Here is a 26,350-nt window from a genome sequence, read left to right as displayed (position 1 = left end):
TAAAGAACAAAGTCCTAGACCATCTTGTTCGAACAATGCATTTTTTTTATTTTGTGAACACAGTATTTGCAATTTGAGAGCCATACAACTTCCAATTTCATTTTACAACAAAATATCGATAATAGGGTTTTTCTTCATGCAACTTGTGGGAGTATATACATTGAATAACAAACACTCCAGAAATCTCTTTGTACATTATTTACATATTACCTATATTTGCTGTAAATAGAAATGTCTAAGAAAAAATAAGAAAATGTGAAATCACGACTTGTGGTTTCGGGTCTACAACAGACCTAACTTCTCTGCAAAGCACATCTATGTAGATAATATGCATTTTAACTTTTAAAAATATGCATTGCTTTATATGAAGCATTAAATGCTGCTTCATCTATAAATAGCTCCTATTTTGATTCAGTTTGGTACCACATTAAACTGTTGAAAGTTGCTCCGTGATCCTGAAGACACTGTCGCTCGCCTGGGTCCAGGGTCAATGAAACCTCCAGTGTTAACCAAGGCTGGCAGGGCCGTGGTCCTCGGCCCAGCGCACTCCCTCCACCCCCTCCCGCCCTTGGCCTCTGGAGGAAAGCTCGTCTTTGGCCAGAGTTGGGGCGAAATTCAAGCACTGCGTGCGGACGCGGGGGGTGGGGAGGAGGAACACTGCCGTGTTGGGGGGCGGCGGGCCCGAGGGTGGAGTGGGGGTGACGGCGCGTAGGCCCGTCGTGTTAATACTGTCACAACAAAACCCGGAATCAGAGGATCTCGCGTCGCGCGGATGGCAGGTTACAGAGTAAGCACCGCGGCCTCCGCCTCGCTCCTGGGGACACAGCCCGGACGCGCCCTCGCAGGCGCCCAGAGAAACCCTTCGTGCGGGGCTCTCCTTACGCTCGCTTCTCCCAACCCCGCTGAGGCCAAACCCAGACGACAGAGAGCCCTGTCCCCCAGGGGCCTACCTGGGGCGGACAGGACAGCGGGGCGGTCTCCCCCGCGCGAGAGCCGAGCGCTCCTCCGCGGTCCTGGTCGCGGGCTCCGGGCGCCTCTGCTCGTGGAAGACTGGAGGCCAGAGTTGCATATTTACCCGCCGCGCATTTCGAGAATGCCGACTTGCCTTTCTCAGAAACTAAAGTTTTGAATTTGAGGTATCAGTACAGTAACAAGCCTAAAAGCTTGGGAATGAAAAAATCAGTCTGATGCCGGTCGGAGTCCTGGGCTCAGACCCCTTCGCATCCAGCGTGACTTAAAGCTACGTCAAGGTCAGCGGTGCCGAGGCCAGGGCCCGCGGCCGGTCACTTCCAGCACCAAGGCGACTCCCAGAGACAGGTACTCGTACGTCAGATCTTCACACAGGTGCCGACGGTCTGAGGTCTGCTTTCTGGGACTTTCATTGTGCACGGGGCAGTTCGGGACCTCTAAAGGCCGCAGATGCAGGGCGTGCGCTCGCAGCAGGGCAGGGACCGCCGCTGGGACAGCCGCGTGGGCGACGGCTCCGTCCTGGAGAACCAGAGGCGGCCTCCCTGCACACGGCGCCCCAGCCTCGGCCCGCGGCAGCCCCGTGCTGCTCTCAGATCCATCCTCCCTCCAGCCGACGTCCTGAGCGCCTACTACGAGACCAACAGCAACCCGACAACCGCCTGATGGTGGATCTTCTCAAGTTCCACCACCAGCGCGTACTTGGGGTTTGACACTATTTACAGGAAACCCTAAGTGCCCCGCGCCTTCACCCCACAGCGCGCGCGCTCCGGGCTCGGGCCAAAGAGTAAGTCTTTGAAGACATGGAATGAGTCGTTCTAGCTGTCTATGCGTTACAGCAAGAGATCAGGTCAAATTATCATCATCAGGTCAGTAAAAGAAGCATTTGTTTTGCCAACAAGTTTTAAGTAGCGAAGCCTGGTCGGAAGCTCGTCGGCACCACGGTTCCGTTGAACCACATGGAACTGCTGGCGGGGGTCCCAACAGGCAAACAGCAGCCATTCCATGGGGCTCAACACACGGACGGTGCCGGGACTGCAGTTACAAGAGAACCGTCACTTCTATCTCAACGATCTGCCTTTTTAGAAAGTTCGCTGTGGAGCCACAAAGTCTGAGCTGAAGAGGAGTCCCAGGGAACCCGGCTCCCTGGAGCCCGGCCCCTGCCCCGGGACGCGCGGGACTCCGCCGGCGGGGACGGGGCGGCCGCAGAGCAGCCCGCACACCCGCCCCCCGGGCCAGCGCCGCCCGCCGCCCCGATTCGGCGCTGTGCGTGTCGTACAGACGGAAGTTTCCTTCAGTGCACAGGATATGCTTGCGTCCAGGAGTTACATTTATAGCTGCCATTCTAAAAATACTACTGTTAGAAAGTATCTTCCGTTATAATTTCAGAATATAAAAAGGCATATAAAAGCTATAATCCTATATATCTGAGAAAAAACTCTGAATAAAAAAGTGGTAGCTTTTCCTTTCTTGTTCTGATAGAAAACAGCGGCTTCTAGAACGGTGAACGCAGCCACGGGCGAGCGCGTGCGGCACGACCGGCACGAGGCTCCCTTGACGGAAGCAGCAGGTGCCCCGCGGGCCGGGGCCCGGAGAAGGGCGTCGGGACGGCGGCCGCGCGGGGACCTCGGCGACCCCAGAGCGGCGCTCCCGTGAAGCGGCCCGCGCGGTGCAGGCGCTGCCTCCTCCGCGGAGGCGGCGGGAGCGCGAGGCGGGGCCCAGGGTGTCGGGGAGGCTCCCAGTCACTTTCTGCTGTGGGGTTTTGGTTTCTACTTTCACCTGTTGAGGCCGGGAAAGATCTATTTCTTATTGGCAATCCTCCTCTTCCTCGTGGCCAGCATGTCGTAGAAAGGGTCCCTGCTGATACTCGCTCTGGGGAGAAAAGAGAAGCCTGAGGTCGGAGGGCACCCTGCAGCGCCCCCGAGCGGAGACGTTAGAGCCTGCGCTTGTCTGCTGGGGGCGGGGGGGGGGGGGGAGCACAAGTGTGCACGCGCTCAGGCAGGTGCGGCGCACGCGCTCAGGCAGGTGCGGCGCACGCGCCCCCATCCCCCACGTGCAGGCATACACGCTCACACGTGCACGCACTCGCTCTCCCACCGCACCGCGTGCACAGAAAGGACCCGGAGCCCTCGGGGCTCTGAGCCGGGGCTGGGCGCACCTGATGGACTTCATCCACTCCTCCTTCTCCTCGGGGCTCGGCGCGGAGATGCGGTACACCACGTGGTTCCCCTCCACCACCCGGCCGTCCGCCTCCGTCTTACAGGCCTTGATGACCTGGCCCTTATGGCTCGGGTTGTACAGCTCGAAGCAGTTCTGGCGGAGACAGAGGGCCGTCAGGAGCGCGGGGGCCGCGGGAGCGCAGGGGCGGCGAGAGGAGGCCAGCTTACCGGTTTGCGGGGGTCCTCCACCTCCCTGATGCTGAGGTTTTCCAGGGGGATGATCCCCCGGGGCTCCTTGTCCTACGAGACAAGAGCGACGGCCAGCCTCGCTCCGGCCCGCGCCCCCCGGCTGCTCCGCCCGCGCCCGCCCCGGCGTACTCACCGTCGTGTACTCGAAGTAGTAGAGGCAGTTGTCGGTGAGGATGAACCAGCGCCGCTTCCAGGTCTTCACCCGCCCTCCTGGAAGCAGAAGGAGCTCGTGAGCCCCAGCCCGCGCATGCGCTCGGGGCCGGGGCCCAGAAGGGCGGGCCCGGGACCGACCAAAATGACTATTTTCAGAAATGCCACCAGGAGCCACGCTCGGTCTTTAGCTCCCTGCCTCGTGGAAACGTGGGCCACTCCGCCCCACACTGAGCCCAGTCCCGGACGAGCCGTGGGGCCTGGTGCCGAGTGGGCCCCACATGCACCCCCACCCGGGCCGGCGCCCCCGCCACGGCCACCCGGGCCCCCTCCTGAATGCCACCGCTTTCCGAACCGCCTTTCTGGAAACGTTAGTCGTGATGAATGGGCTTAATTTCCCCACATGGAAATGATAACAGGATGAAGTCAGTGCCGCTCCGAGCCTGTCCGGGGCCTAATCCGGTTACCTCAGGGCTCTGCGAGGCCCTGGGATCCATCAGTATCAATTACTCCTTGGTCCAGGGAATTACTCGATTGAATTAATCTCTTAACAAGATCGGCGACACACACATAAACACACACGTAAACACACACGCAGACACACAGCTCATCTGGGTCTCCTCTCCTTTCGCTACAAAAAAGGAAATCTTTTACCCTTAAATATTCAGCACAAACGGGCTTGAATTTCCAGCTTCTGACATGAAGTTTAAAAACACATAATCTACGAGAAAAACACGCACATGGTAACAGAATCAAGCAATCCGTGGATTGCAGCTCTTCCAGCTCGGTCACTCCCCAGGTGACATTCAGGGCGGAGCTCGTCCGCCTCTCTCTACAACACGTGAGCAGGTGAGTGCCGTGGAGACCGGACAAGGGGAGGAAAGGCTGTGTGGGTCACGTGGGGGTGGGGGGACAGGTCAGCCTGGGGCTGAGGCAAGAGGGCCTCCCGGCCTTGATGTTTGGAGAAATCCAGGCAGGGAAGACAGCCGGCTTCAAGGGGACAGTCACGACCACTGGGATTCGGTGCGACCGGCCAGGTCCTCGGGAGACCCTCTGGGACCCCTCACCCCTGCCTCACTGACCAGACCTCAGACCTCCTTTTGATGGCCTCGGGCAGGCCCAACCTGCCTGGAGAGGCTGGCGTGCGGGCATGCCGGGCCCTGAGGAGGGGGCCTCGGCTGTGCAGGGAAGGAAGGTCCAGCTATGCCTCCCTCTCCCCCTGACAGACATCCCCCAGCTCCACCCACCTCACTTCTCCCTGTACGAAGGGTCTGACCATGTGCCTCCCCCAGATTTCTGCTGCCCCCTCCACGGCCCTCAGACCCTATGCCCGTGCCCCAGGGCCTTTGGGCCTAGGGCCACATCCCCTCCCCTGTCTCTCAGCCCCAACGGGACCTTGCTCCCCACAGCCCCATGCAGCTTCCTCAGGACTCTCGGCCCTGCCCTGGAATCCTCTGCTCCCTCTGGACGGGGCCTCTTCGGTTCCTTCAAAGACCGAGCACAGGGCTGGGCACCAGGAGCCCTGCTCATCCCTGACCTCCACAGCAGCACCCCAGGAAAGCCTGCGTTCACAGGGAGGGGACCCAGGAGACCCTCGTCCCAAAGTCCTCCAGTGATGGGAGAGCACAGATTCCCTCCAGGTACATCCCCCGAACCCAGTTCACTCTGCCTCCCTCCCACCAGGTCCATCTCTGGCTGCACTGGTGCTGGGCCGGGCCGCCCGCCTCCCCCACGCTGTCCACCCAACAGCAGCCACAGGCGTCCCTTGAAAAGGTAAGTTCATCCCGGCTCTCCATGCCTGAAGCTCCCAAAGGCTCACACGCTGTCAGCCTAGGACCCCAACCCCTCGGCGGCCTCCAAGGCCTCCCCCTGGCTCCCCCCAGCCCTTCCTTCCGGCCACCACGCTGCTCCAGCTGGCACCTTCCCTCCACTCAGCCCCACAAGCAGGTTCTCAGAGAATCCTCCTAGGAGCCCACACCCTGTCCATCTGTCCGGCGCCCGCTCTTCCGTCTATCCTCCTGCACTGGGTCCCTAGGTGGCGGTCTATGTATTCCGCTCACCTCCAGGCCCCATCGCCGACCCTGTACCACCCGACACCAGGAGAAGCGGGTTTGCCGGGAACCCCGCAGTGTTTTGCCCCGGACGCTCCCACCCCACTGCTCCTGAGTTCAGGGGCATGTCTTGGAGAGCCCAATCCCTGGGCCGGTGGTCATGGCCAAGGGCCTCCCAGCCCAGCCCCAGGAACCCTTCCAGCTCGGGGGACAGGCCCAGCAGGGGCAGGTGGGGGGAGCTTTGCTGTCGGAGCCACCTCGGGTTTCGCTGCAAGGGAACAGACAGGCTCTGCTTACATGTGTTCCTGGCTGAGCTTCAGGAGACAGGGAGGGACACACAGACGGACACACTGACACACACCCACACACACACCCCACTCGAGCCTATGGAAAGGAGCCTGGCTTCTCCGCTCTGAACGTGCTGCTAGTTCTGCGGCTGCTCCCAGGCCCGCCGTGCCCACACACCCTGCGACATGGACTTTTTCTGCAGGACAGCTCAGCTCTGCCCCACACGCCTGTGTTGTTAACACAACTGACCCGTTCTCAAAACCCAGCGGCGGCAAGACATTCCCGATGGTCACGGAGCGACGCGCCAACGCTCCTGCAAATCATCCAGGCTTCTGGAAGTGCCACCTGGCCGAAGGCTAAGTTTCTGACGAGACACAAGTAAGCAAGGTCACGCGGAGACCTCCACTCCTATCTGAGCGCGTGCACAGAACACACGTTGTCCCCTACGCTTGTGTTGTAGGCGCCGGGCCAAGCACTTGTGCGTCCAGTATGTCCTGGGTCTGCCCTGTGCTGGGTAAGGGCCCGGCGCTAACCCAGGCCCAGCTAGCCATCTCCGCCACTGGCTTCCAGCAGATTTACTGCCTTCTTGACCCTTGGAGCCCGACGCCAACCAGCTGTCCCCAGAGGCCAGGCCAGCATCAAGACTCCTGGGAGGTGGCCTGTGGGCAGGACTGTGTCCAGGCCCAGCAGCTGTGGAGAGCAGACCCGCCTGCTGGGAAACCCGCTCTCTGGATGACCACAGCTCTGGGAACAGAGAGGGTACAGAGGCTGCCTCGGCCCGAGGGAGGCAGCAGCGGACGCATGGGGAGGGGGCTCCCAGGCAGTCACCCGGCTGGCCGGCTGGCTCGAGGTCTGAGTGGCACCACCACTACCAGCTTTGTGACAGCTCACGAGAACGCCAGCGCCGCGACTTCCCCCCTCACACCTGTGCACGTGGCGGCGGAGCACGGAAGGAGCCGACCCCGGGTCCCCCGCCTGCCCACCGTGCCGAGGCCACAACTGTGTGCATGGGGCCCCTTGGGCACCCATTCGGCACCCCGCCAGCTCTGTAGCTCCTCAGGACGCCCGGAGCGCGGCTTATGTGTGCAGCCAGAACACGGTGGGACGCGAGCCCCGCTGCGCCTCTGTCACCCTCATCTGGTTCTGTCTTTAGAAGCAGGCACATCTCCCACTGGTGCCAAGGCCACGCCAGCTGCCAGGCAATCTGGCACCGTCGCTGTCACACGAGGGGCCCTCCCTGGCAGCACAGGGACGGGAGTGGCCCAGGTGCAGCTGCCGGCGTGTCAGGCACATCCCGCCTCTGCGCCGACCTCGGGGCCACAGGTCTGAGGTGACCTGAGACACGCATCTCCAAGTCCACGGCTATGGCTCTGGGTCTCTAGACAAAGATCTGGAACTCTCCCAAACCTCAGCACAGCCAGAGAAAAGCCGGAGCCAGACCCCAAATCACAACAGCCGAGCCTGGGCACACGCCTTCACACCTGCCTCTTACCCTCCCCTTGACAAAGAACAAAAAGTCGCGGGGATCCTCTCAGGCCCGGTGTCTTACAGCGTGTTCTCAGACTGCCTGGTCGGTACGTGCTGTCCCATCTCACAGGCTCTCGTGTCACAGTGAGACAGAAATCCCAACCCCCCCACCCCCGGAAAGAAAAAAAACAGAACAAAACAAAAAACCACCCTACCAATTCCTAAAATTGCCCAGAAAATATTAACGCTACTCTACTTCTTTGCCCATGGTTAGGAAGCCCTTTAAACGTTTCCGGACTCCGTCCAGGGGTGGTGCAGACATGCGCTTGGTTAGTATGAGAGGCAACTGGTGATGGACGGGAATGGAGCAGGCGACCAGCAGTCTCCAGGCTGCTCAGGCCCCAGGGACACGGAGGGGCAAGCTCGTTCCCACACGGCATTCCCATGCACTCCCAGGCGCAGAGAGGCTGGCACTCCGGCCACGCCTCGCCCGGCCCCGGGGTGTGGGTGTCACATTCGCTCACCCTGCATGAAGCTAACCCCAGCAAGTCCAAAGCCACATGGGTCAGATGAATGGCAGCCACAATTCAGAGCTTCACACAGACCAACAGGGGAGAGAAACCGAGAGAGGAATGAACAGCTGGGGAAGGGGCAGGAAGCCACTGGGTACGTACCTCCTAACGCAGGACAAGCAGGGACAGCCCGTCACAGAACAGAAAGGTGGGAGCCACAGGCAGAAGGAAAACAACAAGAAGGCACATTTAAACCACTCATCAAAAATCAGCCACACCAAACCAAGAGAAGGCACGCAGGTTCTCGCAGTAAAGGCCCTGCCTCTGGTACAGAAAACTGCCTTGGGTCTATCTGGATGCTAACTGAGCAGTTTTCTGGGACGCTCGTGCAGCGCGGCCGTTACTCTCTGCCGTGGACACGGACGGGATGGCCTCGTTCGGACAGGGCAGGGCTCAAAGCGGCAGCCAGCGCGTGTGGGGCGTGCGGCCGGCTACCGTGGGCGGGCTCGGCCCAGCGGCCTTGGCTTCTAGCGCTTCTGCCTTTGGTCGGGGGCCTTGGCTGCCGAGGGCTGGGGGCTCCGAGCGCGGGGCCCGCCCGCCGGCCGCCACTCACCCAGCTTCAGGAGCCAGCCCTCGCGGTCAGGGTTGAAGAACGTGTGCGTCAGGTCGTTGCCGTCGTCCTCGGGGATCTTGAACGGCTCGTTCTTGATGCTCTCGTACAAGTTCTGCGAGGAGCACAGGCGACGGCGCGCTCAGGGACGCAGCCGGGGGCGAGGGCGCCGGGCTCGGCGGGACCGGGGCCACGAGGGACCCTGCAGGGGCCTGATGGTACACGGGGCGGCGGCCGCCGCTCCCGAGGGGTGAGGGCCAGTTCCGGGGCCCCGAGGGCAGGGGGCTCACCCGCAGCAGCTCCTCTGGGAGGTCCCCCCCCTCGTTGATGCCGCGGTTCATGGTGACGAAGCGCTCGGCCGTGGGCTTGTCCCGCACGTTGTGGTTGTGGAGGCTGGTGTTGAGCATGATGATGGCGAACGACAGCACGTAGCAGGTGTCTGCAAGAGGGCAGCGGGTGCCGGGGCCCTCAGCCGCCCGCCCGGCCAGAGGCAGCCCCCCACCCGGCCAGAGGCTCGCGGGCGCGGGGGCCCGGCCGCACCGACCTGTGGACTGGAAGACGCCGGGGTTGCACAGGCAGTAGCGGGACGCGAACGCCTCCATCATGCGGTCGATCTTCTGCGCCTCCCCCGGGAGCCGAAAGCTCCACAGGAACTGCCTGCGGAGAGACAGCACCAGGGACGATGGCGTTTCCAGGGTCCGGGCCGCCCGCGCGGGGACACCTGCCTGGACGCGGACGAGGCCGGGAATGGCAGCAGTCCGGCAGCAGGCCAGCCACGGGCTCCCTGGCCCGCACTGGGGCGTCCACGGGGCTGGGGCGACCACGGGGCTGGGGCGTGAGCCCGGGAGCAGTGGGAGGCGGGCCGGTGCGCCAGCGGGGGCAGAAAGCTCGCACCCAACTGCCCAACGGCAGGTGAGAAACCGAACGCACGCCCCGCGGTCCCACGGAGGCAAGCCCGAGCTCGGGCTGTGAGTGCCCACCCGGGCCTGTCTGCCACTCGGGGGAGAGCGCGGGCATCCGCACAGCCGGCGGCCCGCGGGGTGAGCGCCTGCCTCCCGCTCCCGCGCCTTCCCGCTGCAGCCGGCGCGCCGACACTTACCGTAAGGCTTGCACGAGGTTCAGATCCGCAAACTCATGGAGTTCGACGAACGCCTGAAGAACTTTAATGTTAAAGTCGTCCCTGGGAAAGAAAGCAAATGCGGTCCAAGGCCACTACGCAGAATTTCAGTTGTTTCAAAACAAAGACGTTTCCTACGACCGGCAAGTGTTTGCGGCTTTCACCTCGCGTAACTAGAAGTCAAGGTCTACTGCACTGCGCGTTCGTTCTCAGGCTCGGGATAGAGACTTGGGAGACGTTAGGAGTTTACTTCATGGCTAGCGTCGCTCGGGGTATAGAGGCCGTCGGAAGTGCAGCAGCGCAGGGCCCCGAGCACCACGGTCTCCCTCTCCCCCCACTCTCCCAGCAAGCGGCTGCCGACGGGTCCGCTTCGCAGGCGGGACTGCGGGAGCCCAGCACCGGGTCAGAAACTGGGGCAGTGCCGGAGAGCTTTTACAACCAAACTAAATGCCAGAAGACAGTCGAAGGCCACACTTTTACATAAACGTAAAAGAGGACAACATGCTTCACTGGAATCTCAACCCATGCTGTTTCCCCAGGTCCTGGCCACAAGGGACAGTAAGGACAGCCCGAGCCAGCAAAACGCCATGGTCACCACCGGTGCAGGTCACGACGCAAGGGTCCACCTTCCCCTGGGTGACACCGGTCCCTCCAACTTCCCAAGACCGCGGAGAAGACCAGGCCTCGCTGAAGACAAGGGTGAGACCACCCACAGGCACAGGCCCGCCAGCACAAACCATCAACCGCTAGGAATGGCCACGGCTCAGGGCTACCTGCAAAGGGACCCCTGCCAGCCACCCACAGGGCTGCAGGGATGAACACGGCCTCGGGAAGGGGCACAGGCACAGAGCACAGGCTGCGATGTTCCCCTCCTTTCTCTGGGGCAAGCTGCTGTCTGAGGCCTTGTGGGTCCGTGCAGATGTGGGCGCCAGGGGGAGCGCCCCAGGAGGCGGCGAGCACCCAGCCCATCTTGGCAGGCAGCAGCAAAGACCAGGGAGTGGGCCCGACACCGTGCTGAGCGCCCAAGCAGTGGCAGCCGCAGCCGGGGACCCACCGTCCCAGCTTCAGCGCTGCAGGCAGCCTGGCTGAGAGGCTCGCCCAGCGCGGGGTGCAGAGCTCGGCGATCGCACGTCCCCGGGGAAGAAGCTGGGCTCCTCCAAGAAGGGTCTTGGGCTCACAGGTATACAGGATGCAGCTGGTGTGAAGACCCAAGGTGGGACCAGAGAGGGCAAGTGATCAGAGGGGCGGCTGCACCCCTACTCCTGCTGCCAGCCTGTCCTCCCTCCAGGGTGGTCCCTGAGGCTCGGTCCTCTGTCCACACTTCCTCTCTAGCCACACTCGCCCGTGATGCAAACGGTACCTGCGAGCCTGCCGCTCTGGGGTTCCTGACTCCTGCCGGACCCCACTCCGAACCTTCACACCTGGATGGCACCCCCTAAGCCCACATGGCTTTGAGTTGTGAATCAGACCACATCCCTCCCCGACTGGGAATCCTCCCCCATCCCTCAGCAATGGGCAGAAGGGCCCGTCATCACCCTGAGAACCTCTGCCACCTTTCCCCTCCCTCTGCTCTAGTCACACTGCCCCAAATGCACGGACCACCTGCCTATCCCGCTCTCCCCCAACATCTGCCTGCGAAATGCCCTCGTCCCTCACGTCCTCGCACAAACTCCACTTTCTCAGTGAGACAGCCCTGACCAGACTAGCCTAACTGCTAACCGCAGCTCACCCGACACCCTTCCACACTTCCACTTCTCCTTTGCCCCATCACTGCCTAACATACAGTAGAAACGCTTCCCACGTTGATTATGCTTATTACATATCGTCTGTGTCGTTCCAGCAGAATATAGCTCCACGAGTGGATGGGTCCGTCTTTTTTTTTTTTTTTTAAAAAACAACACAACCCATGTGCCTAAAACAGAGCCTGGCATGGACTTGGAACTTGTTATGTTCTGGAACTCAAAACCTGCAGGCACTCAGTACCCGTGGACTATAGGAACCGCCAGGCTGCGTATCACACAAAGGTCCTCGCTCATCTCACGCACCTGCCACATGATGATGGCGAACTCAGACTCTGGCCCTCGTGGCACAGACGACTCAATGAGGGGCTGCGACCCCTGGGCCACTGCTCAGGTTTTCTTTTGGTTTATTTTTTTAAGCTTTGTTCAAACATAATTCACATTCCATACAACTCCTATTTCAAGTGTACCTTTCAACGGCTTTTAGTATATTTACAGATCTGGGCAACTGTCCCCACAGTCAATTTCTGAACACTTTCGTTACCCCCAAAAGAAACCCCATCTCCCAATCTGCCAGCCCCAGGCTACCAGGGGTCTGCTTTCTGTCTCCCTAGGTCCGCCTACCCGGAGCCCTTCGCATAAATGGAGGAACACAACACGCGGTCTTCTGCAACTGGCCCCTGGTGTTAGCTTGACGTGTTCACACACGCGCCCGCACTCGGCCCCGCCTTGTTGCCCATCACTATTCCATCGTCCGGGTGAACCGCACCTTGTCCACCCACCAGCTGAGGGACGTGGGCGTTGATGGGCATCGGAACTGCTTCCACCTGTTGGCTCCCGAGACTCCCGCGGCTACAAACATTGGTGCGTGTTCGTGCGGATGGACATTTTTACTTCTCTTGGGTGAGTACCCGGGAGGAGAATTACTGGGTCGCACGACGACGTATTTTGAAGAACTGCCAACTACTTCCCACAGCCATGGCACTTCCTATCCTAGCAGCGTGTGAGGGCTCTGACCTTCCCACGTCCTGGGCATTGCTGTCATCTCCTCGTTATTATTGCAGACACCACAGTGGGTGTCAAGTGGCAGCTCCGTGATGGGCCCACGGGTGCTGAACGTCCCGTCGTGTGCTTATGGCCTTGTCCTCTAGTTACCTATCGTCTTTGGAGAAACGTCCGTTCGGGTGCTTTGCTCATTTTATAAGTAAGCCGTCGTATTATTGAGTTGTAAGAGTTCTTTATATATTCTAGATAGACGTCCTTATCAGACTTATGCATGACTTGTAAACATTTCTCCTCTTCTGTGGATTGTCTCTTCACCTTCTTAATGACTCCTTTTCAACACAAAGGTTTTCAATTTTGATGACGTCTCGTTTACCTAAGTTTTTCTTTTGCCGTTTGTGTGTTTGGGGTCACATCTAAGAAACGCTTGCCTAATCCAAGGTCACAGACCCACCCCATGTTTTCTTCTAAGTGTTCCCGTTTTCCTTCTCACATGTAGGTCTTTGATCCAGTTTAATTTCTGCGCACCTGGGTGGCCCAATGGTACTCTTTTGCATGTGGACATCCAGGTGTCCCAGACCATTCGTTGAAAAGACTGTTCTTTCCCCCACTGAACTGTCCTGACGCCCTTGTCAAAAAAATCACGTGACAATAAATGTAAGTTTATTTCTAGATTCTCCACTCTATTCCGTGACCGAGAAGTCTGTCCTCACACCAGTGCCATACCATCTTGATTACTGTGGCCTTAGTCTGTCTTACAATCAGCAAATGTGAGTTCTGCAACCTTGTTCTTCTTTTCCAAGACTGTGGCTATTTCGGGTCCCATGATGTTCTTCATTAATTTTAGGATGAGTTTGTCAGTCTCTACAAAGAAATTAGCTGGGATTTCGATAGGGAATGGGTTAAATCTGTAGATCAATGTTCTAACCCATGAACACGTAGGTCTTTTCGTTTTTTTCAAAGTTTTGTAGTTCAGAGTAAATATTTTGTACTTCTTTTGTTAAATTTACTGCCAAGTACCTTATTCTTTCTAATGCTATTATAAAATGGAGCTGTTTTTCTTAATATCTTTTCCAAGCTTGCTCATTGCTACCGTTTAGAACTGCAATGGAATTGGACTATTGACCTTGTATCCTGCAGCTTTCCTGAACTTGTTCTAATGCTTCTAATGATTCCTCGGGATTTTCTACCTACGCAATTCTGTCTTCTGCAAACAAAGTTTTATTTCTTCCTTTCCAAACTAGATGCTCTTAACTTCATTTTCTTGCCTAACTAGAGCTGCCAGTACCACGCTGAAGAGAAGTGGTGAGAGCAGTCAGCCATGTCTTGCTCTCGCTCTTGAGAGAAAGCATGAAGTCAGCGCGTGGGTTTCACAGGTGCCCTGCACCCCACTGAGGAAGTTCCCTTCTCCTGGTTTGCTGAATGCTTCCGTCTTGAAGCAGTCGGTGTTGTCAAAAGCCTTTCCAGCATCTACTGGGATGATCACGTGGGTTTTGCTCTTTATTGCATCGAAACTGAATGTCGCTCTGACTGCTGTAGCTGAACGAACCTTGTACTCATGGGATAATGCATGCATGCACGGGGGCGAATGTATTCGTGTATAGTCATTTTTATATCTGCTACATTTACTAATATTTAGTTGAGGCTTTTTGCTTCAGTAGTCAGAGGAGACACTGCTCTGTAGGGTTTTTTTTACTGTGAGACCTCTGGCTTTGGTATCGGATAGTACCGGACACGCAGAATGAGTTAGCAAGTGTTCCGCTTTCCACCTCCGATCAAGTATTTCTAATAAAAAGCTAGAAACAGAAACCACTCCGGTTGAGCGCCTGTTGGGTTCTTGTTTAAAGACACTCTTGTTTGGTCTTTGACTCCGGGGACGCGCTGCCTTAGATTCCGGCCCTAACCTCTGCCAAGCACAGCCACGGACCCTCAATCAGGAGGCTGGGGATGTAAATCGGACCAGCTGCTCTCCGATAACTTCCCACCTTTGCTCACACCCCCGAGCAACAGGGGGAAGAAAACCACGGAGAAACCCGGTCTATTTCTGGGCAAAACATGAAAAGAAGATTAAGAGGCTCTGAGCGGGTGCCTGCGTGGCTCAGGTGGCCGAGCGCCCAACTCGACTTCAGCTCAGGTCATGAGCGCGGGGTCCTCAGATCGAGCCCCGTGTCAGGCTCTGTGCTCAGTGGGGAGTCCGCTGGAGATTCTCTCTCCCTCTGCCTCTGCCCTTCCTCCCTTGCACATGCTCACCAGCACGCACACTCTCTCTCGCAAATAAAAAACAGATGCTTTCTGAGGTACAGAGAAGAAGCGGCACCAACCCCGGTTCTGCCACGGTTCCCTGAATACAGGCTCCCAGAGGCCACAGACCCCACCCTGGCCCCAGAGCACCCACACCTCTCCCCCGACAGGGCAGGGAGAGGATGTGACTGCGCTGGGCCAACGTGGTAGTGGGGACCAGCACGTGCGCCCCTACGCCCACGGATAACTGTGACAGACCCTGATGGGGGGGACGGGCCTAGGTCGGGCTGCTGGTTCTCCTTCAACTTACCTTTCACCCAGATAGTCCCCAATTACGGTCTTATTTAGGCCTTCTCCTTTGTACAGGAACTGGGCTACGTCTTCTGGGGAGTTCTGCAGCAGGTCATTCTCTATTAGAAACTGAATTCCCTGAAGAGGGACATAAGAAAGGAAGCCCTGGTTAGGAGGGTCGCCCAGACTCATTTTTCAAAGACAGACATACATCTGGAGTAATGATCTTACTGGCTGGGACACAGCAAAAATACCAGGACAATCTGATTCTCACGCCCCAGACTACGTTTTGTCCATCAGAGGAAAGCACATTCATTCCTCCTGGCAATTTAATGGGCGAGAAGACAAATAAACGGGTTACTGAACAAAACATTACCAAGAAGGCATTAGAGGTTAGAAAGGCAGAGGTAATAACAATACGGAATTTCCCGAGCTCGGGAGGACGATCTGCTCTGTGGGTAAGAGGCACAGGCCGTATGTGGTTGGCCAACCCACGCCCTCCCCAAGCTCCCCTTTTTCTTTGCCATTCCTCGCTAAATAATCATGTTCCCAGCTTCCCTTGCAACTAGGAATAACCGTGTGACCCCGATCTGGTCAGAAAGAAGTCTGTAGGGAGGACCTGGGGAAGCTGTTGCCTTCTTGATCAAAAGGGACTCGTAAGCAGCAACTTATCCCTCCTCCTGCCTGGAATGCAGACGTGATGACCGGAACCCTCACAGCCAGAGGTTGAGGGAACGGCCCGGATGAACACAGGGCCTGGGTCCCGTCGCTTGGGAGCCGCTGGACACCCTGCAGCCACCTCTGCTGTGTGAGAAGACAGTCCATCGTGTACGTGGTGTTTACGGGATCCCCATGAGCTGTGGCTGAACATGGTCACCGATCTCCGTGCCACCGAGCTGGAGCCCATGAAAATCCACACCCACTTGAAGGCCCTCAAGGGCACAGGTGACAATTTCTAAGTGCAAGGCTGCAGAGACGCTGTCCTGGCCCGAATTAGCTGTGCTCCTCTCCTGAGAAGCCCTAAGAATAGCGAAAATGTACCTGTGACACAGCTTCTGAGCTGGTTTCCAAACACGTGCTGGCGAAGCTGGGAAGGGAGTTCTGCCCTCTTTCGCCTCCATTTCTACAAACTCGGAGAACACTTTCCAGCTACCGCTCTCCGTGCCCAGGACCGGGCTCCCTCACACCACACGGTCCCTCTGAGAGTCTTTGTTGCTTTCTCCCAAACACGTGAATGTCCACAGTAGCCTTATCTAGAATCCCCCAAACTGGAAACAATCCAACAACATCCGACCAATAAGAGATAAATCTATTCTGGTAGACTCCATGTGACGGAACACTGTGCGGCAACGGGAGAAGAAACACACAGCAACACCGATGAATCGGACAGACGTGACACGCACGGCGACACCGATGAGTCGGACAGACGCGACACGCACGGCGACACCGATGAATCGGACAGACGCGACACGCACGGCGACACCGATGAGTCGGACAGACGTGACACGGAGTAAAAGGACGACAGGAGGCACCTTGATGCCATCTGCAGTTTTACAACAGGCGCTGCTGTGTGTCGGGTGAGATTTGTTTGCTAGGAGGGGACACTGGACAGACACTCCTGGTGCCCTCCCACCGCATCTTGCTCTGGGTTACATGAGGATTTTAATGTGTAAAAATTCGTCAAGCTGTGCATTCAAAGATTGTGCACCATATGCTGTTCTTCAAAAAATAAAAGTTTACCAAAAAGCCAGTATGTCTGACGATCCTAAATTAACTCTCGTCTATTTCTGGTGGGAGCTCGAGTCCAGGCCCCCTAGGGATCACCTTCTACTCGGGAAGACGTGCACGTACCGTAAGGATTCCGATCCCAAGGACGCACCTGTCCAGCAAGGTCCCCAAAACAAGGTGAGGGACGAGTGACGGTCCTGGCGCCGTGCATGCCCAGCGCCCGGGGTAAGGGAGGTGGGGCTCTGGGCAGCGGGCAGACACATACAGTCTGACCTAACATCCCTGGCGAAGAGGTTGGAGGCCCTGGTCTGCGTCTCCCGACTCCGTGTCCCAAGGACTCACAGTCCGGATGTGGGTGGAACTGGTAGATCCTGCTGCCCCCCCCCCCCAAACTGCAAGGACAGGAGAGAGAGCATCCAAAGGAGCCCGAGGTCCTGGGGCCAAGGGCCCAGCGGAAGCAGGTGCTCCCTGGGGGATGGATGCCTGGTTGGCATCTGGGGTGACCTCCCTGGCCTGGCCTTTCATGACCACTTCAGCTGTGATACTGGCCGTTGGAGGGCAGGGGGCGCCCAGCAGTGGTGAAACGGCAGCGGCAGGCGGTCTCGCAGCCAGGTCCCTGCGGCCTCCTCCCGACTGCTGCTGTTACTCTGCTGGGCCCTGGGGGGGGGGGAGGCTTTGACTGCATCTCGCATCCATCCCGCCCTGTGCTCTCTCCAGCCTCCCAGCGGTCCCCGGAGCTTCCGGGCCCAGCAATGTCCACAGTCACAAGGTCCCAGGCACTCCATCAGCCTACGCCCTGCCCGGAACTGAACGGGCCTGGGGATGAGGCTCACGACCTGCTCTACAATTCGACCACTCGGAGGCTCCCTGGGGAGGCCATGCAACAGCCTGAAGAACCAGGATTTGAGAAGAGCAAGTAGGCCCAGCCCAAGGTCATCTCTTCTGTGCTTCGTGGTTACAGAAGGTAGCCAGAAGAGCCCCACGTCAAGCTCCAGCTCCCTTTGCAAGAGGTCCCGGAAAACACGGCCCCACAAGGGTGAGCCAGGCCGGGCACCGAAGAGAAGATGGAGCCAAAAGCCAGAGTCAAAGAGAGCAGCTGCAAGGGTGAACGGGACTGTGTCGGGGAGGAGACGCAAAGAGGCAGAAGCAGAGGAGGAGGACATGGAAGCTGCTGACATGCGTCCCCGTCCCTGTGACACGCAGGCTGAGAGCAGAGTGGCGGGTCCACAGGCTGGGGAACACCAGGGATGGCCGGCAGCCGCCACCAGCGGGGATGGAGCACGGAGCGCACTCTCCCCCAGAGCTTCGTGAAGGAACCGACCCTGCCCACACCTGCATCCCAGGCTTCTGGCCCCGGGGCCTGGGAGACAACACACGTGTGTTTCAGGCCACCGAGTGTGTGGTCATTTATTACCGGGGCCCCGAGTACACTGGGTAACGCTAATACGAGTAAGTGTTCCACTATCATTAGACAATGTTTGTGCTTTAAAATATCATTTAGAGGGGCGCCTGGGTCGCTCAGCTGGTTAAGCGTCTGCCTTTGGCTCAGCTCATGATCCCAGGGTCCTGGGATGGAGCCCCTCATCAGGCTCCCTGCTCAGCAGAGAGCCTGCTTCTCTCTCTCCTTCTGCCGTTCCCCCTGCTTGTGCTCTTTGTGACAAATAAATCTTCAAAAAAATAAAATTTTAATATTTAAACTTATATTCATCCATGAACATCTAGAAAACCTTAGCCAGCGTTTAGTTCCCTGCTTCCCTTCCCCTTGCTACTTACACACAGCTGACCTTGAACAACGCAGGGGTTAGGGCCCCCACACCCCACACAGTCGAAAATCTGCGTATAACTTCTGACTCCCCAAAAGCCAAATAGCCTACCGTCGACCAGAAACCTTACCCGTAACATGAGCAGTCAATTAACACGTTTTATATGTTATATACTGTATTCTTACAACAGTATCACAATATTACAGTAACATTCTTAAAATAGCAAGCTGCAGGAAAGAAAATGTTACTAAGAAAATTGTAAGGAAGAGAAAATACATTTCCAGTACTATACAGTATATACTAAAAAAAAAAAAAAATGTCCACGTCTAAGTGGACCCTCCCAGCTCACACCCCGTGCTGCTCAAGGGTCAACTGTACTGAGGTAATCCGGGACTTGAATTTTTAAACATTCTTTCAGCCATCAAGCTCTCATTCAGACTTAACCGTACATTTAGCTGCTTTCTTCACGTTTCTCCCGTTCCAGCCCGCATCCTGGATTCGTGTCTTGTTCACAGTCGCACCGCTCCAACCACGATTTCTAGGGCTCGCGGAACGTGTTAGCAGCTCCGTTGGGAGTCCTTGCAAATCTTAAACGTCTTCACTTGGCCCCTCACACGGGTGGCGGTCCTGATGTACAGAACGCTAGGTTTTATTATTTTTATTTGGTTTTTTGCGGTTCTACATGGGGCCTCCTCTAGGTTTTAAATCACGTTTCCTCGGACCTTGGACAACAGTCTCCCTGCTATCTTTGATCCAGTGCTCCTGTTGTGATTCTGGTTTCTTCTTAGATAATCTGGTCTTTCCTTCCTGGAAAGTCAGTGAATTTCTTTTTATCCATAAGTTCTCTGGTATTTTACTTGATATTTCTATGGATCAGTGTCTGAAAAATCTATCCTGCTTGGCACTTGGTGAGCCCTTTGATTTTGAGGATTTTATCTTAATCTAGCTCTGAAATATTCCAGTATTTCTTTGAAATACATCCTTCACTGTCTTCTATTCTCTCCTCCTGGGACTTTTGTTCGAGGAACTCTGAGCCGCCACACCCGGCCCCCCCCCCCCCCCCCCCGGTCTCGCGGTTCTGCGCGGAGCGATGGAGAATAGGAGTGCTGCGATCCGCCCCGCCCGGGTCCCCATCCCAGCCCCGCGCTGTGGGTTTTCACAGGGTGCTGGGTGCTTCACTTCCACGGAACTTTTCCCCAACTCCCCCTTTTTGCACCAAGGATAAGCCAACACCCCATCATCTCTGATAAGCTTTATCATCCACAAAACATCCTACTTTTAATGTTTCCTCCTGTGTTCTGTTTGTGGCGTTTCACGTCTCTTGCATGGGCTCAAGCAGCCCGTACATTTGTTGTTGCCTCCGGGCTGGGTGATTACCTTTGTATTTCAGATTCTCTGGAGGCCCAACTGAACGCCCGTTTGTTTCTGGAGCAGGTGACCGGCCAGCTGGGGTGCTCAGAGGCTGGTGTCTGGGAGCGGGTGCTCGTGCTTCTCCTCCTCGGTGAGGCCAGCGGAGAAGTGACACCTGCGTCCCCCACCGGGCAGCACACGCCACTGCCTGGCACAAGCTCAGCCAAGGGTGAACGGTCTGGATGCCCCACACTTGCTGCCGAGTGAGCCGAACCCCCCCCCCCCCCCCGCCGTGGCTCTCCCTTCCCAGAGCAATTCCTTCCTGACTGTGCTTTGGGCTATGTTTCAGGGTTCCCGCAGTTTCTAGTCGACTGAGTCAACTCCTGCTTGTTGTAGATTCATACGTTATATTTTTAAAGGCATTTCTAGGAAACTGGGAATAAAAGAGAGAGCCTGTCGAATGTTTCCAGCTTCCTTGATCGAATCAACCTTTCCTCGTGCTCATTTATAGCCTCACGTGCTGCCTCTGGGTCTAACATACCTGCACAAACAGAAGCTCCTGCTGAAAATGTCACCACTCTGTGATTTAAATTACTTCCCGCTAGCCTGAAAATCTCTGATGCGAGCCCGTTTCCCACCGCATGTGAGATCACCCGGCGCTGTTCTGGACCAAATGTTCTTCTCCCAAAGATCCCGATCTGGAAGCTCTAACCCTCAATGTGATGGTGTTAGGAAGCGCACTCACAGGAGGCAGTTAGGGTCCCATGAGGTCATTTGGGCGGGGCTCTGATTGGATGGAACTGGTGCCCTTTTAAGAAGGGACACCAGGGGGCGCTCTCCTGCTTCTTCTCGGCGGTTAGGGAGACAGTGAGGAGGAGGCCGTCTGTAAGTCGGCAAGAGAGCTCTCACCGGCCCTGCTGGCAGCCTGATCTCGGACTTCCAGCCTCCAGAACAGTGAGAAAGTAAATGTCGAGTGTTTATGCCACCAGTCTATGGTATTTTGTTATGGTGGCCCAACCTGACTCCAACGAGTGCTAATAATTGTCTGTAAGACAAGGGAATTCTCATTATTTTCCCCCAGCAAAGGACCACATGCAGACTAAATTTACTATAATTACAAATAAGTTGTTGGGCAAAACCAACAGTATCTTAAAACTCTCTCAGGTGAAGAGGTATACAGGCAAAAGGAAGCCCTCAGAGCAGCCGGCCACAGCCCGGGCAGAGCAGATAAAGCAGCTGCTTCCTTGGACGGACGTGGTGAGAGACTCCCAGGGCTGCTGACAAACCAACCCCAGGGTCCCACAGGAGACCAGGCAAGTGTGGTGGTTATGGGCCGAGTCCGAGGTGGAGTCCTCGCTCAGGACACTGGGCAAGTCCTAGCGGCTCTGTGCCTCATTTCCGCCAACTGTGCCACAGGCATTCAAAGGAAGCCCACCCCGTTTAAGGTTAAGTGTACCAAGTACAGGGCTTTGTTAGCAGTTCCTGACACGTGGCGAGTCCTCAGGAAGTGTGCGTCAGCCCCCGTGACCGCACGTCTGACGGCTGGTGCGCGCAGAACGAGAGGACGGGCCAGAGCCGGACGGAGGGGCAGCACCACTGAACCTCCAGGGCGTCTGTGGGTGCTTCGTGGGGAGGACCTGGATCCATCCACGGACTTGCCGGCGTGCTATCCTGTGCTGCACCTTAAAACATACAGTCCAGCTTTCAAAACAGCCACGCAGCCACTCTCTCTGGAGATGTTGCGCTGATTCAGCCAACTCTGCAAACTCAAGTCCTCAGGAAAGGAAAACAACCACCACGAAAAAACGCTTCTAACTCCAAACCTCAGGTAATCACCAAACTCACACAGCCATTCCCAGGGACAAGCTGCATTCCACTCTGGGGCCTGTGGATGCCCCCTACGCGGAGAATCGGGAAGCGACAGGGTGTGAGGATACCGGCTAAACAAAGACCGTCCTCCCGCGGCAGCCGTGGCGCCGCTTAGGAGAATCCACATTCGCAAGCCATTTCTTTAAGGACCATTTGCAACCGGGCCTGCATCTAGACATCCAAGCTTGCAAACCTTACACCCTGCACAGTGCAATGCTTGCAATCAGCATCTACTGAATGAACGAACCGTTCATTAGCACGGAAGCTCAATGCCAAATAAATAAATAATAAATAAAATCCCGAGGAAGGTGTGTGATGTGAATGCCACCTAAAGATCACTGTGTAATGATGACGTCAGCTCCGCAGTTAGAAGCCTCTGGGAACACGGCGTTCCTCTCCGGCACCGCGAGCCCTGATTCAGATCCATTCTCAGTCTCAAACCAAACGGTCTTGTAGCTGAGCCAGGTGTTCACAAAGTGTTTACAGGTTCTGCTACGTCTTCTGATTCAGCCTCAAAAACGAGCAGCTACGTGTTGCAGCTTTCATTATTTTGGGCATTTTCCTAGAAAATCCAACTCGAGGAAAGACCCAGTACTGGCTTCAATCAGGAGAGCTCCCCGGTCCTTCATGCAGACGTCTTCTCTCGAAGGTGAATGGAAGGAACAAAGTCCCCTGACTTGAACCATTTAACCCCCCAGCAGACACCCAGGGTGCAGCCCTGCCCACCGGCTTGCTGGGTTGGGGGCCGCACTGCAGCGGGAGGACACAGCACTCGGCCTGGCCCCACCGAGGGCCTGCCCGCACCAGCTGCTCCTGGAGGCCCGGCCTCACCCGGAGCCTCACATGCAAAGAAAGGTCTTCGGGTCCAGGGATGACGGCAACGGGCACCTGTGCTCCACCCCACTCACCGGCAGCCCCTCCATGATACAAATGCAACTTCCGCTCTCAGTATTTATGAAAGGGTATGACCGACCCCCCTTGTCCAAAATGAGAGAGCCTATCAAACTGGTGAATCACGCAGTCTCCTCCAGGCCAGAACACTGGGATGTCTGCTTACCTTTTTGGGATCCATGTTGAATTTCTTCCTCCCCATTGCTATCTGCTTGTTCCTCTGGGTAGTTTTGCTATGCATTTCAAACAGTTAAGAAATCGTTAGCCAACGTTTGCACCAAGCGCAAGACGGCAGTCTCCCCGGCACTACGGCCAGGACCTCGTTGCAGAAAACCGCCCGCTCCCCCACCCCTCTGCCCCTGCATCCCCACCCCTCTACCCCCCACCGCAGAGGCAGCACGCGTGGCTGCCGGGGCTCTTTCCTACACTTGATTCCTTCTTCAGAAAAAGCTAATAATGAGCAACAGCGATTTAAGGAAAGCACAGTTCCCTGCCCTACAGAGAGGCTGCTTCTGGGAGGCTGATTCGGAGGGGCCTGTGCTTCCAAGAAAGGGAGAGGAGAGCCGCAGCCCCTGCAGCAGCCCCGAATCCTCTGCAAAGAGCAGGAAGGAGTGAGGGATGGAGAGCAGAGGAACCAACAGCCCCACAAAGGCCGCCCCACTCCGCGATCCCAACAGTCCAGCCCCCCGCTCTGGTCACATGGCAGCTGAGACAGGGAGAGAAGAGGTTAGTAACTCAGCGGTGTGGCACCGACTGTTTACCTCTCCTCCACTGAAGTCAGATTGTCGATCTCAGTCATCACTTCAGCGATCTCATATTTCAGCCTCTGCCAAAAAAGAAGACAGACGTTTGGGGGTGGGGCTCTTTACCGCCCCCCTCCTAGACGCAGAGACATTTTGGCCTCCCAGACACAAGTGTCCCTGAGGCCTCACGTGGACGTCCTGGGGATGGGAAAACCAGAACTTTCCATCCAGTCGGAGCAGCCCAACTCAGGAGCGAACACAATTATCACCTGTCTGCCTGTCACCAGAACGAGCTCAGAGCGGTCAACCGGGCAGATTCTAGAGTGAGTGAGTGAGTGTGTGTGTGTGTAAAACACAACAGCAAAGGGGAGCGGTGCGTCCTTAGCTCGCTCACTGCGGCTGTTCCGCTCCTCCTCCCCAGCCCCCCCCCCCCCCCCGCCACGGTCTTCCTCCCCTCTTGGGAGGACCAGGGCGAAGGTGCTGAGACCAGTATCAGGTCCCGAGCACCATCTCTGCCTAAGACTGAGCACCACGGACCGAGCCCAGGAGGGGCTGGCAGAGCTCACGGGCCGCACGTGGACGTGCCAAGAACAGCGGAAGGGCCAGGCTCCCCCTCCTGCCGCGGGGATCCACCACTAACTGGCTGAGACCTTCGGGAACCCCCGTAACGTCTCTGGGCCTCAGTGTCCTCAACTCAGGGATGAGGTCCCTAGAGCTACCTGGGCCTCCACAGGCACTACTGTTGCTCACGCCCAAAGAGGACCAACCTTCAACTACATTCTTACTCTTCAACCAAAGCACCCATTCGGGGATACAGTGGTTTTTACACGAATGAAGGGTAACCTTACAGGAAAAAGTTCCACAAATTATCTTTCAAATACAAAGACATTTTTACGCGAACACTACGATTCTGTTCAGACCTCAAGTGCAGGCTTCTAGAAAGGTGCTGTGGTGTGGACAAGGCTTGGCCTTGCAGCAAGTGGCCTCTGACGCCGCATTTACTTCGGCGTGACCAAAACTAGGGAGCTTCTGGAAGTAGAGCCACAGCCGTGGGCGCAAGCAGGGTGGTCTCCTGCCCAGGGTCTGCCACGGTCGCGGACACTCCGAACCTGACGTGGTGCTCGGGCGGCTCCGCTTCTCCCGGGAGGCCCCCGCCACGCCGGCCTCCGAGGCCACAGACGTGGCGAGCACGGCGTTCGGCCGTGTTCTGTCCTCCCGCTGCCACCAGCCAGTCGGCGCTCGGGGGCCCAGCTAGACCCTGAGACGGGTCTACTCCTTCCTTCAAAGGCTGTCCGCCTGCCAGAAATGTGACGGCGGGTTCTAGGTGCTAGGGATTTTGGCAAATGAACAGGGACTTGTTCAACCTGAGAGAGCCCTACATTTGGGGACTGCTGCCACTGTCTACAGGTGCCCTTTGTGACTCTGGAGTCGCGCGTTGTTTACTGCGGACCCCAGCTCCGGGGCGGCTCGACGTGACTTGGGTAACCCTTTCGCTGCCGTCGTGGGCTAGCGTACAGACGTCCGGGCTGCCCAGTTTGTACCTCTTCGTGAAGTTACTTGATTATTTCACCTAAAAGCAGAAACTAAGGGGAGTTTTTGGTTGGTTGGTTGGTTTTTTACCTCAATGTCATCAATAAGCTCCTTTTTTCTTCGACGAATGTCTAAAAGTTCTTCTCTCTCCTCCAATGAGAGGTCTTCGGGCACTGGAAGAAGAAAAAAAAAACCATACAATGAAACTACTACGGGTCTGGAGCCCCTGCCGGCAACACCTGGTGAGGCTGAAGACGGGCATTCCAACACGCCGGCAGGTCTGCAGGTCGGCACCTGGCCCTGAAAGAACCCGAGCACGTAGACCCCATGTCAGATACTCACAGCAACCTTGTCTGTAATAGAAAAACCACCCAGGGGCGCCTGGGTGGCATAGCGGTTAAGCGTCTGCCTTCAGCTCAGGGCGTGATCCCGGCGTTATGGGATCGAGCCCCACATCAGGCTCTTCCCCTATGAGCCTGCTTCTTCCTCTCCCACTCCTCCTGCTTGTGTTCCCTCTCTCGCTGGCTGTCTCTATCTCTGTCGAATAAATAAAAAATTAAAAAAAAATCTAAAAAAAAAAAAAAACAAAAACAAAAACCACCCAAACGTCCACTCATAAAGAATACATGGTGGTATATTTATAAAATAGAACCCCACACAACCATAAAAAAACAGCTGAACTCAGTCTATCAACACAGGTGAGCAGGGAAGGTAAAACAGACCGGAGACTGCGCATGGCCGTTTGGAAAGGCTGAAAACCAAGCACACGCTTCGGAGGTGAGACGTGTGTGAACGTACAGAACATTAGCGCACACGAGTCCTTGACGGTGGTTCTTCCCGAGAAGGCCGGATGGCAGGAAGCACATTCGGGAATGACACGCGGAAGTGTCACAAGGTGGCCAGTACGTGGGTAACCAAATCTTTGTATTATTATTCCCGACAGAGAGTTGTTCATAATAATATCCTCTTATTAGTGATTAACCTCCCCCCTTCCTACCATGTCCGTATTCTCGCTGATCTTTGATTAATTGTGCTGCAACTGTTATTTCACTACGCTTTTTGAAGGAGATTTGATTTTTAATACTCCTCTATCGTGCGTTTAATTCCTACTTCATTAATATCTTCAAAGAAACAAAAGATGAAGAATCTGACCAAATAGCAAGAGAGCACGCAGAGCTGCTAGAGACGAGAACATGGTCACAGCGCAGGGGTAGACACACTGACCGACGCACCGGAAGACAGACGGTAGCTCCAAGAGCCCCCCCAGACAGACAGAAGCTTGCTTGTAACAGAGCTGACCCCGCAGACAGGGCGCACGTGCCGGTGAGTGGCACGTGCCATGTGACACATCGGTGATCCTTGAGCACCCACGGGAGCCGAATCCCTGTTTATCACCACACGTATTTTCAACCAACTCCGAGTGGACAAAGGCTTAAATGCAAAGGTGACACCACGATTTTTAGGATGGGGAGAACGTGTTTACAATTTGAGAGTCGGAAAGGGTTTCTTAAAGACGGGAAAAAATGTAAATCACAAACAAAAATATCAATAAATTCACCATTAAAATTAAGACCCTTTGGTCACCAAAATTCCACACCATGAAGTAAAGAGCTAAGTCGAACACCATCACAGGA

The 26,350-nt window shown here is 56.4% G+C and overlaps 1 protein-coding gene across 2 annotated transcripts in view; it reads right to left on the bottom strand.

The window, feature by feature from the left end:
- Positions 1 to 24: 24 nt before the first annotated feature.
- Positions 25 to 26,350, bottom strand: part of CYTH3 (cytohesin 3) — an 85,657-nt gene continuing 59,331 nt past the window's right edge. For both annotated transcript variants that reach the window (XM_045813423.2, XM_087867191.1), the window contains exons 2-13: positions 24,807 to 24,889; positions 23,205 to 23,269; positions 22,610 to 22,676; positions 14,862 to 14,980; positions 9,552 to 9,632; positions 8,997 to 9,109; positions 8,743 to 8,891; positions 8,456 to 8,567; positions 3,508 to 3,584; positions 3,354 to 3,425; positions 3,125 to 3,279; positions 25 to 2,838 (exon numbers count right to left, since the gene is read on the bottom strand). In XM_045813423.2, coding sequence (XP_045669379.1) covers positions 2,766 to 2,838; positions 3,125 to 3,279; positions 3,354 to 3,425; positions 3,508 to 3,584; positions 8,456 to 8,567; positions 8,743 to 8,891; positions 8,997 to 9,109; positions 9,552 to 9,632; positions 14,862 to 14,980; positions 22,610 to 22,676; positions 23,205 to 23,269; positions 24,807 to 24,889 — 1,166 coding nt within the window. In that variant the 3' untranslated portion in view covers positions 25 to 2,765. The remainder of the gene's footprint in view (positions 2,839 to 3,124; positions 3,280 to 3,353; positions 3,426 to 3,507; positions 3,585 to 8,455; positions 8,568 to 8,742; positions 8,892 to 8,996; positions 9,110 to 9,551; positions 9,633 to 14,861; positions 14,981 to 22,609; positions 22,677 to 23,204; positions 23,270 to 24,806; positions 24,890 to 26,350) is intronic.

The sequence above is a fragment of the Ursus americanus genome, chromosome 2 (genome assembly GCF_024610735.1).
Source record: "Ursus americanus isolate L20-20 chromosome 2, mUrsAme1.1.p, whole genome shotgun sequence".
Taxonomy (NCBI): Eukaryota; Metazoa; Chordata; class Mammalia; order Carnivora; family Ursidae; genus Ursus; species Ursus americanus.
The sequence above is the reverse complement of the archived record's forward strand: the minus strand, read 5'-3'. Positions and strand labels throughout refer to the sequence as shown.